The sequence below is a fragment of the Enoplosus armatus genome, chromosome 22 (assembly GCF_043641665.1).
Source record: "Enoplosus armatus isolate fEnoArm2 chromosome 22, fEnoArm2.hap1, whole genome shotgun sequence".
Taxonomy (NCBI): domain Eukaryota; kingdom Metazoa; phylum Chordata; class Actinopteri; order Centrarchiformes; family Enoplosidae; genus Enoplosus; species Enoplosus armatus.
Genome location: NC_092201.1, coordinates 60755 through 78120, shown reverse-complemented (window position 1 = coordinate 78120; position 17366 = coordinate 60755). Strand labels below are relative to the sequence as shown.

Below are 17366 nucleotides of genomic sequence, written 5' to 3'. Positions count from 1 at the left end.
CCGCTGATATCAGACTGTTATTTAACTTGAGGTTCATTTTCTTCTATAAAGTTTAATAAACTGTAGTTTGTTGTTTCTGTGATTCAGTCATTGTTTAAACTACTGATGATGAGCAAAGTGAAGGTACTGGCCACAGTTAGTAGTTAGAAGTTATTTCAGTTCTTAAGTTGTTCACTTGATTTTTTTCCCCATGAAAATGAAACTTACTTTAGTTTCCTGTGTGCAGAGGAAGGAAGGGGAGGAGCCTGAACTACTTCTGTAAAAACACACAGCAGACTGTCAAAACACCTGCAGAGAGTAAGACACAGGAAACTACCTGATACACCATCACAATAAAAGACTTGGCTGGTCTCTCTTTTTACAACGTAAAAAAAAAATTGTAATAATAATAAAAATAATAATACTTAATCCATAAAAAAACAACGGGTTGCCAGTATGCTTTAACACACAGAGCTGTAACAGCAGCTCTGATTGGTCTACTGTTGACCTTTGACCCATATTAACACCTAGGTCGCATTCAAGTCGCTGCTGATTGGGCAACACCTCTGACACACCCACCAAACGAGAGAACGCCTCAAAGCCCGTTTCACACTGTTTCACACATTAAAAGGAAACATGTCGATCGACCCAGAAACTGAAGCAGAACAAACACTGTCTGTTTCAATCAGAAGACTGATTGGCTCATAAATACTTAAAAATGATTATTATTTAGGAAACATACAAAATGACGTTTTTAATCTAATTATTACCTCTTTAATGATTGAAAATATGTTTTCATGTCTGTTGCTGCTCTATAAACATATTTATTTAAAAAATAGTTTCTACTGTAACCTTTTGTCACCTTTAGTTTGTCATTGAGTGACTGAAGCTTTTATTTTGTCTCTGTGACAGGAAGTAGTTGTTCTCATTGTGTCACACTGAGTCGGATCTGATCTGAGTTCCGTTTAACTCTGAAAGTTTCTCTGCAGTTTTTTGAGAACAGCTTGTTTTCTGTCGCCGGTTGTTTGTTTGTCGACGTCATTGTGACGCTGCAGACGATTAAAATCTGAACCCGCGCCTGTTTAACGGCCCACGGAGCGGAGGGTCACCGGCAGGACCGGGACCAGGACTTGGATCAGGTGAGTCCATTATTAAAATCACAGCACACACACGCACGCGCGCGTTAGCTTTCGACAACGACCTGAAACTCACTGAATAAAGTTTGTCAGTTACACGTCGGTCCTGATCGGATCCGAGATCTGATCTGATGACTGAGACTCACTGACTTCCCAAAACCTTTAAGGAACAAAAACATGTTTAACAAATTGAGCCGCTTCATCTGACTGAGACTGAAAACTTTATTCAAACTGCAGATACAAACAACTAACCATCCAACTAACCAAACAACCAACAGACTAACCAACTAACTGACCAACTGACAACTAACATGTACACTCCCAGTTTGTAGTCTGACAAGATGAAAAGTCTCTGACTGTGTGTGTTCTCAGTCCTTCAGTCTTTGTGAGGACCAACGTCAGTTGTACAGCAGCTTTAAGACATTTTAAAAGTGACACTCAGAGTCTGTGGAAACACTATAAAATACTCGACTCTATTTGGATTTTAGCCACAAATGAATCTTGTTATTTTTCACATGTTTTTTTTCATGCAGCTGAGTAGTGATCCATTAGCCTCTCAACACTGAATATAACTGTGAGCGAGAACTCGTCCTCAGGACCACATGAACCCTCTGTGTGTGTTGTCATGATCACACTAAGAAATCCTTTTATCCTGTAGTCAGTGACAGTTTCTGTCCTGAGTTCTAATCATAAACACTGACCTCCTGACTGCTTCTGTTCTGTCTGCTGCTGCAGTCAGACTGATGAGGACTTTTCACAGCTGATCTTCTTATCAATAATAAACCTGATAATAAAACCACATCTGACCCTCAAACTGATTCTCATCAGAGTGACGACACAAACTGTTCAATCAAAGGTCCACAAACAGCTAGAGCTTTCAGCTGTATCTCATGGTCTTCATCAGTGACTACAGAATAAATATTCTAATAATTCTATGTTTCATTTATTCACATTTGACTCTTTGTTAAGAAACTTTGAAGAGTTTCATGAAAGAGGAGTTGCAGATAGTCTACTCATTACTTAGCGATGGCCTCTCCTCATTGCTTGCCAGTCAGTACCCATCAGGCTGTGCATCATGTCTCTGAACCTTCCAACAGTTAACCCTGTTCTCCTGTTCTTCCAGAGCTCCCAGTCTCCTCCAGTCCCCATCCAGTGCTCCCAGTCCCCCCACCATGAGTGTCCAGCCCAGGAGGATCCGTCTGAAGCCCTGGTTGTTGGCTCAGGTGAACAGTGGCAGGTATCCTGGTCTACAGTGGCTCAGTTCAGAACACAGGCTCTTCCAGATCCCCTGGAAACACGCTACGCGCCACACGCCAACATCGGATGAGGAAAACACCATCTTCAAGGTCAGATTAACCCTTAAACGCCTGAACCCTGACCTGCTCTTTATTGGGGTACAGTTTGGTTTTTGCCTCAGAAGTTCTTCTTGTCTAACAAAGTCAGAGAGGTTTTATCCAACCACTCGTTGTTTGTGAATGTGACAGGAATTCTGTTTTATCTAATCAATTCAATTGTTATTTTCACCAAATTTCTATTCAGAAATCAGAATTTACAAACAGGAAGCCAAACTTTTAGCTGATTATCTGTGTTCAACAACATATTTAATCTCCAGCTGAATATAAAAACATAAAAGACCTGTAAGATTTTCCTTATTAGCCTCCCTGACGTGTTTCTATACACAAGATGTTTTTTACTTGCTGACCTCCTGTCTGCTTCTGTTCTGTCTGCTGCTGCAGTCAGACTGATGAGGACTTTTCACAGCTGATCTCTGATCAATAATAAACCTGATAATAAAACCACATCTGACCCTCAAACTGATTCTGTATATAGGGCTGGGTGGTATGAGTCATTTTATATCATAATACATTAAGAAATTGGTTAAAATAACTACTAAAATAAAATACTTCATGCTCTGTACTTATGTCACTCTTCTCCTCCATGTTAGAGGTGCACTACTGCCACGAGCTGTCGCTATCACGTCACGTGAGAACGTGGTAAGCAGTCCTGCTGCTCAAATCATGTTACCTTGCAAGGCAGCTGGATTTGCAATGTCACGAGAGAATCCAACCCTGAATATATAACAAAGACAGCTCCCGTGGTGGAAACGGTATCTCCAAACCTCTACCGGTGGACTAGGGATGCTAATTTAGAATTTTTTTCTGATCGCTAGTCAACCTTCATTAATCGATCATTAACCGTTAACCGACAAGATTAAAATGTACTATTTAGATTGGACGAATGTCTGTGATCCATTGAAAAATACCAATAGGGTATTTTAATTAACAAAAGGGAAACTTGTAGTCGCATTTTTCAGACCTCAAATAGTCTTAAAATAAAATAAACAAGGCCAGGCCTACCACAGTCCTGACTCGAAGACTGCTTGTCTACTGGTTTTACGCAGAGATAGCAACGTGTCCACATGCTGGGGGGTTAGTCTGGTACGCAGTCTGAGACCTGCGGTGGAAAAAACCAGCTCAGATAGTATCGATGTCCAAGGGGAACACAGAGATAGCGCCTCGCTAGAGCGGTCAGCCTCAGGAAGAACGTCTGAATACTTTTCCACCAATCAAGATGATATAGGTGTCCCCCTCTGCCTCTGGGTCATTAGCTTGATGAGGGAGGCTGTAGTCGTCCCCCAGGAGCAACATCGTGGCTATTAATAATATTATTATTAAAAAATTTCTTGAAGGAGTAACTCCACAATGGATGCTGTAATGACATGTGTAACAGCTGCAGTCCTTCAGTTAAAATCTGCTCTCAGTTCATATTCAGTCCACAACATTAAAACAGTTCAAACACATACAATGAAAAGTCATGAAGAGAGAGCTGTATGACTTCCTCCACTTCCTGTGTTTGAGCGAGTTTCATTTCACTGTTTCTGTAAAACTGAGAAACATGCTGATTGGCTCCTCACTGAACTGTGCTGATGATGATGTCACTTCCTCCTTCACTGGTCACTGCTTCTGCTTTTATTTCTAATCATTCTGTTCAGACTGACTTCAGTAGTTTGACTTTGATCACTGATACATAACACCCCAAACCTTTTAGTATTGAAATATATGAAAAGAGTGAATCCAGGTTTGATTTCTGTAGATATTAGACATTATGCAAACTACACTGAGGAGGAATGACTTCTGACTAACAGAAACTAACAGATTGTGGGAATAAAATCTTTACAGATTAAACTATCAGGAGAGTTTTCAGAGTCTTCACGTTTTCATTCAGTTTAAAACAAAAATACATTTTCTGTCATGTGATGGCATCAGTTTGATACTTAACATTTAGTGAAATCCTCTTCTTCTCTTCCTCTCTGAGAGTCAGATGTTCAGATCAATACCACTCTTATTTGTGTACTAAATATGAAGCTACAGCCAGCAGCTGGAAACAGCTAGCGTGGCTCCGTCCAAAGGGAACAACATCCACCTACTGACTCTAAAGCTCACTGATTAACGTGTTATATCTCGTTTAAGTGTAAAAACAACATGTTTTAGTGGGTTATGTTGTTTTTTTATGTTATATGTTACATTTTATGTTATGTTTTGTTACGTTATATGACTTCTTATGTTATATGTCTTCTTATGATATATATTATCTTTTAAACCATAATTACGAGCAGCCGAGTTCCAGTCAGCTTCCAACTTGTAATTCAGAGTTGGAGATATCTGGATTTTCTGACTGCTGACTTGGTATCTCCCACTTGATGAAAAGAACTACAGACATGTCAACAAGCTAGAGGTGGAACAGTACACAAAATGAAAGGTTTTGGACGTACCTCGGTTTTGGGGTCATGGTTTGGTACGTTTTTTGGTACAGCAGGGAAAACAAAAAAAGTAGAAAAAAGTCTTTTTGTCATTTGTTTTGAAAAATGTAAAGATTCTGCCTAAACTTTCCGGATAAAACTCACCCTCTAGAATTTTTGTTCCGCGAGTACGAGTAGTCGTCATAATAGACTGTTTCGACAGTAACTGGGTCACAGAGCGTACCGAACCGAGGAAGTCGCATATTGATCTGACCAACATTTTATAGCAGCTGTTTGTTTGTATCTGGTTTAATTTGGTAATGAACTGTATATAAACCCTGCTCTGTGTCTTTCAGGCGTGGGCTTTGGAGACAGGTAAATATCAGGAGGGTGTGGATGAACCTGACCCTGCGAAGTGGAAAGCAAACCTTCGCTGTGCTCTGAACAAAAGCAGAGAGTTTCAGCTGAAATTTGACGGCACTAAAGAAACTCCGGTCCAACCGTACAAAATTTACGAGGTCTGTGAGCAGCCTGGGAACACAGGTGAGGACGCTCACCTTGAATCATTTCATACATGTGTACAGTAGTCATTATCGATTAATCTGCAAATTATTGTCACGATTAATCGTTTAGTCTATAAAATGTCAAAATATCGTGAAAAATGCACAATTTCCCAAAGTGATGTCGTGAAATTGCTTCTTTTGTCCAACTAACAGTCCAAAACCAAAAAAATCTTCATTGACTATCATAAGTAACAAAGAAAAGCAGCAAATCAGCACATTTAAGAAGCTGGAACCAGTAAACATTTTATATTTTTGTAAAAATGAAAATAAAAATGAAACGATCGATTATCAAAATAGTTGGCGACTCGAATAATCACTTCATCGAGTAATTGTTGCAACTCTACTTAAGATTACAAATGCTGCTGGACTCTTTCAGGGAGTTTAATTTCTACAATTAAAACACATGGTCGGTACTGAATTGGTTGATCCCAGTAAAGATTCAGTATATATACATTTTAAATAATTAAATGAACAGTCCATTATTTCCCACAAGAAGATTCCTGACTTTGTGAAACTTAATTTAAAGAAATATTTACAGACTCTCTAATCAAACAGTTTAACGAATGAAGTATAAAAAATCTAAGTAATTGAAAACATTTCTTCTTGGTGTCAGCTGAGATCCTTGTGGTAGGGCAGGACACTGGGGGCCATTAGTTCTTCTTGTTTCTGGTGTTCTTTAAAATAAACTTTGATTTTCCTTTATTCTAGAGAACCTGATTTATTCTGTCTTGTTTAAAGATACAGACATTTCATTTCTGGAAAACTGATTTCTTAATAAGAAATATAAGATTTTTAAATGATTTCTGAGATTAAATTGTACGCTTTGTCATGTTCTCTTTTTGTTTTTTGGTCATCATGTTTTTATTTGTTTACATGAAATATTTGTTGTATTTCGTCATTCTGATAAAATACTGTGATTCAGTCACAAAGCCTTCCCTATACAAACAGTCCAAAATAAATCTGGGCATTATTTGTTATGTAATATATATAAATCGTTTGTCGTACTCTGTGATCAATACTTCGCTGTTCTGTTTGATGTGTGTTTATTGATCCGGTGACAGCTGACAGCTTTATGAGTGAAGCTCTGCCTGTTTACACTAACACATCGGGCAAGTATTGTCTAGTAGTGTCTGATATATTCTGAGGAAACAACAGGATTTCTATAGATGCTAATGTTAGAGCTAACTTTGTGTAGCTGGTGTTAGCGTCAGCACTGCTACTAGCTGCTGTTTCTCACTGGAATATGTGTTGTGCTAGCTGTTAAATAGCTGATGTCTATTTGGAAATGCCAGGAGTGCTGCATACAAATTCACCTCTAAGCTGTAATTTGATGGGTTCCCAGCAAGTTGCTTTATTTCTAAATAATGAAAATGTCCACGTCCTTGATTGTTTGTAAACTATAAAGCTGTCTAATGTAAGATCTAATGTGGAAATACTTTTAAAGTGTGATTTCAAAAAACTGCCCCAATGAAGACACCCTGAAGAAGGCTGCTGATATGCTGAATGTGTCAGTGTGTATTTGATGTAGACATACAGTATATTAAAGGTTTTTCATCTTCAACCGTCCACTTCCTGGAAAAGGATTTCTTTTATGCCACCTAATCCTAATTAATTGCTAAAAACCATTTTAGCGCTGTGTTAAATTATTCCTGATGTCTGAGTGTGTTTTGTGTTTCAGATGGTGGTGATGATGAGGAGGAGGAGGTGAGGAATAAAATGTGTCAAAATACAAACAGACTTTTCACATTTTTATCACCTGACTCAGCCAACAACAACTCTGTTTTATTCTCAGATGCCGAATCTGATGGAGCTCACGATCAGTAAGTAAAAAGTGTAGTTCAGTTTCTCCATGGAAGAATACAGGCCTTTTCCATTGCAGCAACTTATTGACCTGTTAAAAACATGTAAGGCTTTGGTTCTTTCTTTCTTTGGTCATTAAAAAGGAGACAGCGTGACAAATGTGGTCATTTTTATGTTGTTTGGTCGGAGAAGTGGAGCTGATATTGATTTTCTTTCATATTTACACATCATGACTTTTAAACATCAGCATCTTTAAATAGTAGTTAAACCGAATAGATCAAAGTGAGGGAGACTGACTCCAGACCAGCTGAGCTGAGTCAACAGACTGCAGGACGAACAACAAAAAGTCAAATATAGTGATCTAGAGTTTGGTCTTGCTGTCCCTCCTGTAACAGCACAATGGAGCGCTTTGTGTGACGGATTGGACAGAACCATCACAACATGAAGGGAAAGCTCGCCCTGCCGACCCCAGTTAATCCTGCCTTTATGAGCTAACACAGTTATCAGAAGCAACATATGATGCCTGGTTAGTGTGAATACTGATTCAACAGCATTCACACTATTGTTCTGTTACTGTCAGTCACCTCCATTGGAAAGAACAACTTCCTGTTTCCGTTAATCCAACAATACGTAAAGCAGTTTTGAAATTAGCTACGCTACCCTGAACGTAGAACTTCCCAACTCCTCTTCTTCATTAATGCAACACAGTCTCTTTATTGGTTACATGCACTAACTGACAGAATAAGCAAACAGTGCAAAATGATGACACATCTGCTCGACCAATCAGTATTGAAAGCACTGCCACCAATCTTCAGTACCCGAAGTACCTGTGGAGACATGTTGGTTAGACCATGTTAAGTTCCTGCAGTGACTCTGATGATGTAATGTGATGATGCAATGTCTCATCAGACCCCAGGACCAGTGACCCCCCCCCCTTCCCAGCTCATTCAGAGGTGAATCAGTTCAGTTTGTCCACCAACGGGATGTTTGGACCTCCACATGTGATCCCGATACCTCTCCTCCCAGACAGAATTGTTCCCATGACCTCTGTCCTCCAGGCTCAGGGTCAGATGGTGGATCAGGGGAGCTTTGTCCATTCTGCAGGACTCTCTAATGGACTCCAGGACCTTAATTCTCTGCCCCCCCCAGCTGCCTCTGCTCCCCCTGGGCCGGCCCTGATGGAGACCAGCAGCATGGGGGGTGTACAGAACCAGGGGGACCCTCAAAACCACCAACCCTGCAAATATGACCTGCTGAGCAGCGTCCCATGTGAGTATGACCTCTGACCTCTGAGATGAAACTGCAGGTTTAAGTTGTTCTGGTGTTCCAGATGATTTACAGCAAGGATGTTCACAAAGTTAAAAATCTGTGCGTCCAGTAGAGAGATCTCCACGGGTCCACAAGATCAAAACATCTGTAGACCGGCCCAAACCCAACGTGCGGTCATTTCCAAAGTCATTTTTAATCAAATGAGACCTGATCTGAAATAGGCCAGAGAACAATTAGACCCAATCTAGAGACTTGTTGGATAGGTCCACATTTTTTCAATTCTATCTTAAGATAGTCCTGTCCTGGTCCTGGATCAGTCGACCAGGGAACCTTTGGGGCCATGGGAGTTTGTTCATCCAGTCTATTTGTTTTGTTTTGTGAGAAGGTTTATGACTGTGCATACTTGAAAACATGTGAATCCAACCTTGTAGCACTTTGTTAGCCTCGTCTCTAATGCAGCTTTAACTTTAAACTGCAGGAAATGTTGAAATGCAACGCTAAAATCTGTAATGTGATGAAGAGCTGCATCAGTGAGTGATGTGTAGTCAACGTGTAATCTTCCTAAGATCTCAGCTGCTCAAAGGGTTGACATTAAAATGGTCACAACATGTAAGCATTTTATTATTGACCAGAACTTGTCATTCAAATCACACAGTGAAAACCTTATTTCCAAGCTGAAACTTAAATTCAGTTTCTTTTTTAGGAATAAATCTTGTTTCTCCCTCCAGGCAACACTTGATTTCTGCAACTTTTTTACCTTTATTGGACTACGGTGATCCACTCTTTATGAGTGCAGGTGACCAGTGCCTAAAGAAGTTGGAAACTGGATACTTATTAGCTGTGGAAACCATTGTACCCTCTGTGTGTCCACAGACTTTCACATTGTTGGCTTTTATATATAAATCTCTCCTTGGGAGAGATTTCCTTCTTTCCTTCTTATCTGTGTACATAAAACCAACATCATTATGACCTGCACTCTCACAATATTCTACAGATGTTAGATGTCCCCAGAGTTAGAACAGAATTAGCCATAATTAGGAATAATGCACAGAGGGACCTGAGCTGATTACTATGGAGGAATTTAAGTCAATTCTACAGGATCGAGAAAATAGTACTCTTGGTCAATGTGATTGCACCTAAACTTTTCACTGATTATTGTTTCTTATGCGGCTCTCTTGACCAGGTATATATATATATATATATATATATATATATATATATATATATATACAGTGCTTAACAAATTTATTAGACCACCTGTCATAAAAATGAGAAAACACAAATATTTTAGAAATCTGTCAAAAACTTTAAAAATTGTATTGTTATTTATTAGGCAAATAACAAACTGGAACAACTAAATAGTCCTTATTCACATATATTAACCAAAAATCTTTTTGTATGACCTCCTTTGGCCCTGATAACAGCTTGCATTCTTGCAACCACAAAACAATTTTTTCTGTTCAGGAATGCAAGTAAATAACTGTAATTTGGCATCTCAATCAAAAAATAATAATGTACTTTACTATTTTTTTCTGCTTTTTTGTACAGTACAGTAAATTTTAGAATTCATGGATAACAACAATAATTATATTTTAGCATGAAAGATATCATTTTGGTTAAAGAGCTTGGCTTGCACATACTGGTGGATTAACCATTACAGAAACATAAAATATTTTGGTAATCAGCAATACTGTTAATTTAGGGCAGCGGTGGCAAACACCTTACACTGGGTGGTGGTCTAATAAATTTGTTAAGCACTGCATATATATATATATATATATATATATATATATATATATATATACAGACCTAGTCATGAAGAAGCAGGATGTGTCTCAGGTAGTCCAGTTTATCGTCTGTTAATTTTAAGGTTGCTGGTTTAATTTCCTCTCTCAGGTGCCGTTGAACAAGATAAGAGGTTGTTGATGTTCAGAATGATTCATGAATATTTCTGAACATGCGCAGCTCTGCTCTGAGTTCTGTTGATACCAGCTGGTTAACATGAGGATTCACATGAGGATAAAGTGGTTTATTTGTCCTTTAGTTTATTCTGTTGCTTCACCTGGACGTCACGCCCACCTGTTGGCTTACAGTGAAGAAGGTGTGGTGGACGGGGAAACAGGTTCTGTGGTTAAACATGATTCAAATACATTTTTCCCTCTGAAAAGTCCACTGAGCGTTCCCAAGAAAACTGCAGTAAAGAGTCATCAAAGTTCCATCTAATCAGATTTATACTGTGGCCTCATTTTCATGTGTGTTTTATTATTTAAATGGCCCTGGTCCTGTTGCTGTAGTAACAGATCTGGACCTGAAGTTCCAGTACCGGGGCCGGACGATGGGCTCTCTGACTGTCAGTAACTCTCAGGGCTGCCGGTTGTACTACGGACACCTGGAGCCAACCCCGGAGCAGGAGGACCTGTTTGGACCCGTAAACCTACAGCAGGTCTTGTTCCCGGGGACGTCTGAGATCCAGAACCAGAAGCAGCGGTTCTACACAGAGGCTCTGCTGGATGTGATGGACCGTGGTCTGATCCTGGAGATCTGGCAGCAGGATATCTACGCCACCCGCCTCTGTCAGTGTAAGGTGTTCTGGTCCGGTCCAGGCATGCCTGAACAGGGTCCACCAAACCCTATGGAAAGGGAGAAGAAGATCAAAGTGTTCAGCCTCAATGACTTCCTGCAAGGTGACGAATCACTGCGCAGCAGGAAAACTCTAAATGCTTTGTTTCAACAGATTCGAGCTACATGTTAAAGTAAAGGTTCTTCTGTCCACAGGACTGATCTTGTTCCAGAAAGGTGAAGCACAGAACCCTCCACCTTTCGAGATCTACTTCTGTTTTGGGGAGGACTGGCCCGACAAGAAACCCAAAGAGAAGAAACTTATCATCGTCCAGGTCTGTTCATGTGACGTCAACACTCATCCAATTGGGGGTGCTGGAACAAATCCACTGTTGTAATTTAAAGTCATAAAAGGGTTCTTCCTGTGCCTTCACAGAGACAGAATGAATTTGTTTTCACATTCATCTGCTGAAGGCGGAATGTCTCTCAGTGTAACACCTGGACATACCTGTAGGTTTGTTTGGAGCCAATCAGGGTCCAGTATGGAACTGACACGGTGTGATGTGGAAACTTGAAGCCTCCAGGTCCCAAACAGAGACTTGTGATGAAGGATAAGTCTTGTATCCAGCTGTTAAATTTAAGAAATGTTTATAGATTCAGAGATTCTGGATTACATGGCAGAGAAGAATTTAAAGTTTCAACTGAGTATAAACTTTACACACACAAATTATTATCCCAAGCAGAATAATTTAATGTGTCTTAAAACATGTCTGTAGGGAAGACATTTTGTTATCATGACCAACAACTCACCCTGCCGCCCTGACCGGCCAGCAACTTCCTCTGAAAATGTGGGATTGCAACAGTGAGTTGTGAGAAAATTAGGTTTCAAAGCGTAAATAGAAAGTAACGTGGTTCTCTTTGTTCTTGTAGTCCGGCAGTAAAGTGGTTCATGTTGTGGTCCTGGTTGTCCAGTTTTAACCTGGTTCTCGTTGTCCTCAGGTGGTTCCTGTGGTGGCTCGGATCCTGACAGAGATGTTCTCTGGAGAACTCAGCTGGTCCACAGACAGCATCCGGCTGCAGATCTCAAACCCTGATGTGAAGGACCAGACGGTGGAGCAATTCAAGGAGCTGCAGAGGCTTCTGCAGAGCCAACACATCCAGGGGCCCTGGACCCCCAACATGCCCTGAACACCAGTACTCTGACATTGGGATGGTTGACGGTATCCTGCTTAATCATCATCGGCTCCAGGACTCGAGGAGGCTCCAGAGTACCTGAGACTACATCCGATTCAGAGTTCCTGTACACTCCAGGTGTTTGTATTAAACACTGAAGTGGTCCTTTAATGAACCCCGATGAGTTCAGGTCAAATCTGTTTGTCTATAGTATAATCTATAACAGATTGATGATGATCGATCAAAACTAAACAAAACAGCGTTGTCAGATGATTTCAAAGACTACATTCAACAGATTCAAATGGTTCTTTTAAACTTTTAATCCATCCTGCACTTGTTAAACTGAACTTCAGTTAGAAAACAAACTCTCATCTGGATTTAAAGGATTATGTTCTTCAGTGTGAATTGGAGCTAATAGTGATCATCAGTATTTTTTCAAGTCTATCCTAAAACAACCCTCTCATGTCCGCATAGAGTGATGGTTCCTCGAGTTCATGCTGACTGAAGGGTTCTCTTCAGAACTCGACTAAACTGTACGATGGAGGACTAAAGCCACAGTCCTTCTAAAGTTCAGTTGATATGAAGCCTCAACAGTTAAATGTTTTGTCATGTGACGTATCCCTCCACCGCAGCTCAACAAGGAAACACAAAGAGGGAATTTTATACTAAACAGTCGAACTTTGGAAGATCTCCACGTGATTTGTCCAACTTCAAGAGCCTTAGATTAGCTTCTTGGATTAAAACAGACCAAATATGTTCTTTAACCTCTGATATGTTGAATGACCACAAACACATCACTGTGTTTTTAAACAGTTTGAAATCATTTCAGTAAGTTTCCTCCGCTGCAGTATTCTGTCATATATCAACTGTAAGTCTCTGAAGGAAGGATTTTATTTAGATCATGTCCATGATACTCCAGACACACTTCAAATGATTTTTGTTCCACTGAACTGATATTTACTTTAGTAAATTCTGGTGACCTCCTGATTTTTTCCTCCAGCGTCATTGTCGCCGTCATTGTGTCTCCTCTTGAAATGAGATCAGTGACAATTAGTCAATAATCAATTAGTCGATTGACACAAAATTAACTGGCAACTATAATTGAAAACGATAAACTGTTTATTTTTTTTTTTGCAATAATATTGAAGTTTATCAGGTTCCATCCTCTCAAGTTTTTTTTTTAGGTTTTCTCTGTTTTTCTATCATTGTGAAATGAATTTCGGTGGGTTTTAGAATGTTGGCTTAGACAAAACAAGACATTTGGAGAAGTCATGTTGGACTGTGAGAAGTTGAGATGGACGTATGTCACTATTTAATAATATTAAATATTTTATAAACCAAATGATTAATTGATAAAATAATCGACAAATGAATTGATAATGAAAATAATCAGTAGTTGCAGCTCTTCAAGAAATATTCAAATCTAAAGGACAGATTAACATAAAATATTATTTTCCCCGTATTTCCATATTTACTCTTTCTATCCAGAGGATGAACTCTCATGATCTTTAATGATCTTTCCTCTAGTGCCACCCTCAGGACAAACTTTACACGTTTAATTAACTGAAAGATATTCATCTTTTAAACTTTGTTTTATTATGTTAATCTCATCTTTCGTCTGTTTGGATCACTGATAATTACGTTTTTAGTATCTTTTATGAAATGTCTGTCCATGACAGATCAGAACAGGATGAAATCAGTGTTTCTGCTTTGGTTCAGGATTTGAGGGTGTACTCTGGACTCTCAGCTGGTTCAGGTCTGAGTATCAAGTGACAACGAACAGAAACCAGTTTGACCAGAACTCCCAGCAGACGGGGTCTCCACCGGGCAAGTGTAAACACAAAGGAACGAGCTGTAATGACATCACATTACCCAGAGGGCGGCAGTGACATCACCTGTGTCAGATTACTGAGTGAAGAAAAACACCTGAAGCTCAGATCTGAATGAACTACAGCTGGTTTCCTGCAGGTGTTCTTACTCAGATCTTTTTGGTTCAAGACTTTGTGCCGTCTGACAGGAGTGTAGACTAAACAAAACTTAAGACTTGTGGTTCTTGCACTGGTCTTCAAACTCTAACAAACGCTCGTTTAAATCAACATCTTTTCATAATTTCTTTGGAGAGGCGTGAAATGTCATGGTTTGTGGTTGCACCGACCACTGCTTTTTGATGATTGGCTCCTGGTTTGTGACCAACAGTTTTAATCAGCTGATGTCACAGATCAATATTTATTTGTCCTGGGAACACAGTCTGGATATTTCTTTATCTGCTTCTCACTGGGTGATAGTATGAGGGTCCATTACAAGAAACATGTAAAACAACTATCAAAATGTCTGCTTGTTAAACTGCTAACAGTTTGTTATTCCATGTCATGCTGTCAGGATATGTACAAATAAATAAAGATACTGGGGCTGAAACAAGTAGCTGACCAACAGAAAATGATTGTACACCTATTATGATGATTGATTCATCATTTCAACTAATAATCAATCTAACCAGTATCCATCCTCAGGTGTCAGTTTCTCCAGTGTGTTATTTATCTCACTTAATCTCACCTTTGTGTCACTTGTCCACATCAGGACCCTAACCCTAACCCTAACCCTTCTTTGTCTCAGTCTGACCAAAACCTTGAATGGACTCATGACTACCCTCTGTGGCAGATCAGGGAAGGAAACGCTGACTATGACTGCAGCTGGTGAGAACTGCAGTTTCGGTGGGTCCCAGCAGTCTACCTACAAACAGGCTGTGGTAAGGCAAGCCAACAAAATATAATTGACCCATCCCATGTGCGACACACTGAGTACCAGCTGCTGTCATCGGGGAGAAGGTTTAGAGTACCACCTTGTCGATTGAATAATTCAATAAAACTTTGAAATGGTGGCAGACCAAACAAGAATGAAATAGATATGGAACCAACAGAGCTTTGTTTTTACATGCTTATTGATCTATCTATTTAACATCAGTGTATGTTTTTTACTGTATGTCTTATTTTGTTAGTAGATGTGTTTCTTGTTCCCTGTAGCTATCTTACCCATGCCATTTATGTGTGTGGAATGTTTCTTAATGTATTCAACATGGGTGAAAGCCCAATCCCAATTTTCTACAACGTGAGACAAAGTGCATCTTCTTGAATCTTCATGGACCACAGGGGGGCAGCAATGAGCCAGTTCCACACTCAAAATCTTACCTGGACAAGAAAACAAAAGTGAGATTTCTGCTTGATCTTCAAAATGTTTTCAAAAAGGTTGTTTCAGTTTTAGAAGAAAGGAAACTTGTGATGTTAACTCACTGTTTGGTTTGATAAATGTTTGTGTGGTACCCTTAACGTTAACCTTCATACCTCTTTATAAATGTTTGTCTGGTACCCTTAAAGTTAACCTTTACACCTCCACATGACATTTCTCCAATATTAGCTTCTCTGCACTGGCTCCCTGTAAAATCCAGAAAATCCTTCTCGTCACCTACAAAGCTCTTACTGGTCAGGCACCATCATATCTTAAAGAGCTCATAGTACCCTATTACCCCACTAGAGCACTGGTCTCCCAGAATGCAGGGTTGCTTGTGGTTCCTAAGAGCCAGAGCCTTCAGCTATCAAGCTCCTCTCCTGTGGAATTGGCTCCCAGTTTGGGTTCTGGAGGCAGACACACTCTACTTTTAAGAGTAGGCTTAAAACTTTGCTTTTTGATGACGCTTATAGTTATGGCTGGCTCAGGCCTGCCTGGACCAGCCCCTAGTTATGCTGCTATAGGCCTAGACTGCTGGGGGACTTCCCATGATGCACTGAGCTTTCCTCCTCTCCCTCTCCATCTTTACACATTCATGTCCCTCAAATGCATGTTACTAACTTTATATCTTCCTGGAGTTTCTTTGTGCTTTCTCGTCTTGCAGGTTCCTGTGGATCGTGGTCCTGGTACACCTGGCTGCTGCTGCAATGGGCCTGCTTGACTCTACATCGCTACAGTTATTATTATTAGTCATATTTCTGTTATTATTAAAGTTGTTATTGCTGTTATTAGTCATATTTCAGTTATTATTATAGCTGCTATTACTGGTGCTGCTATACATCTCTGCCTGTGTCTCTCTCTGCAACCCAACAGGTCAAAGCAGATGACCGCCCACCTAGAGTCTGGTTCTACTCGAGGTTTCTGCCTCTTAAAGGAAGTTTTTCCTCTCCACTGTCTCCATAGTGCTTCTCATGGTGGAAGCTGTTGGGTCTCTGTAATAACATTATAAAGAGTGGGTCTAGACCTGCTCTATTGTAAAGTGTCATGCGATGACTTTTGTTGTGATTTGGCGCTATATAAATAAAATTGAATTGAATTGAACCTCCTGATAAAGGTTTGTCTGGTTTACGTTCACACCTCCTGATGAATAAACAAAACCAAAGGGTCTTTCAAAATATTTATGTAGATGGAAAAAGATAAAAAACGTTGAGTTTAAATAGGTGTTACTCTAGACTCCACTCTAACACTTAAAAGGCATATTAAAAGATGTGCCATGTATTGAAATATAATATAGCTAACTTTAGACATATTAGAAATGTATTAACAGTCGAAGCTTCTAAAACATATTTGAATGCAATGATAATCTTATTTTCATTTTCAAAATAAAAAGACCAATTTGGTCACGTTCTAAATATACCCCTAAAGTCCTGGACAGTAAATCACAACAGCATCATCGTGACATACTTTTGACTACAATTTTGTATTCAGATGTCCGTTTAGTGCATAAAATAATCCATAATCCTGCTCCTCCACTGTGGAAGAGCTTTGTCCAGCTCCACTCTGGGCTAAAAACCTGCTCAGATTCCCATATATTCTCCCGTGAAGTTAAAAGACATTTTGACAATTTGTTTTTATAACTTTGGATATATGTAAGTAATATTTTGATATTTGTATTCTGTTTTGTGTTTATTCCTATGTAATGTGTGTGCATACGCCTGCATGGGTATAGGTAATATGTTGTTGGTCCATTTGTAGTGGAGATGATCACCTGCCTAGGGACTACAGATAAATCTGGTACAAAGCATCTTTTGTATCTTGTATATCTTTTGTCTTAATGTATTTTATACAAGGTCCCTGATTTAATTAAATGTAATAATAATAATAATAATAATAATAATAATAAATGTTTGTCTGGTTAACATTCAC

The 17366-nt window shown here is 39.5% G+C and overlaps 1 protein-coding gene across 1 annotated transcript; it reads left to right on the top strand.

The window, feature by feature from the left end:
• The first annotated feature begins 1065 nt into the window (after positions 1-1065).
• Positions 1066-13205, top strand: irf5 (interferon regulatory factor 5). The gene is made up of 9 exons (XM_070928653.1): positions 1066-1118; positions 2239-2461; positions 5211-5397; positions 7096-7121; positions 7210-7237; positions 8127-8486; positions 10781-11170; positions 11262-11380; positions 12045-13205. The coding sequence occupies exons 2-9, from the start codon at positions 2288-2290 to the stop codon at positions 12231-12233; spliced, it is 1473 nt and encodes a 490-aa protein (XP_070784754.1). The 5' UTR covers positions 1066-1118; positions 2239-2287; the 3' UTR covers positions 12234-13205.
• The last annotated feature ends 4161 nt before the right edge of the window (positions 13206-17366 follow it).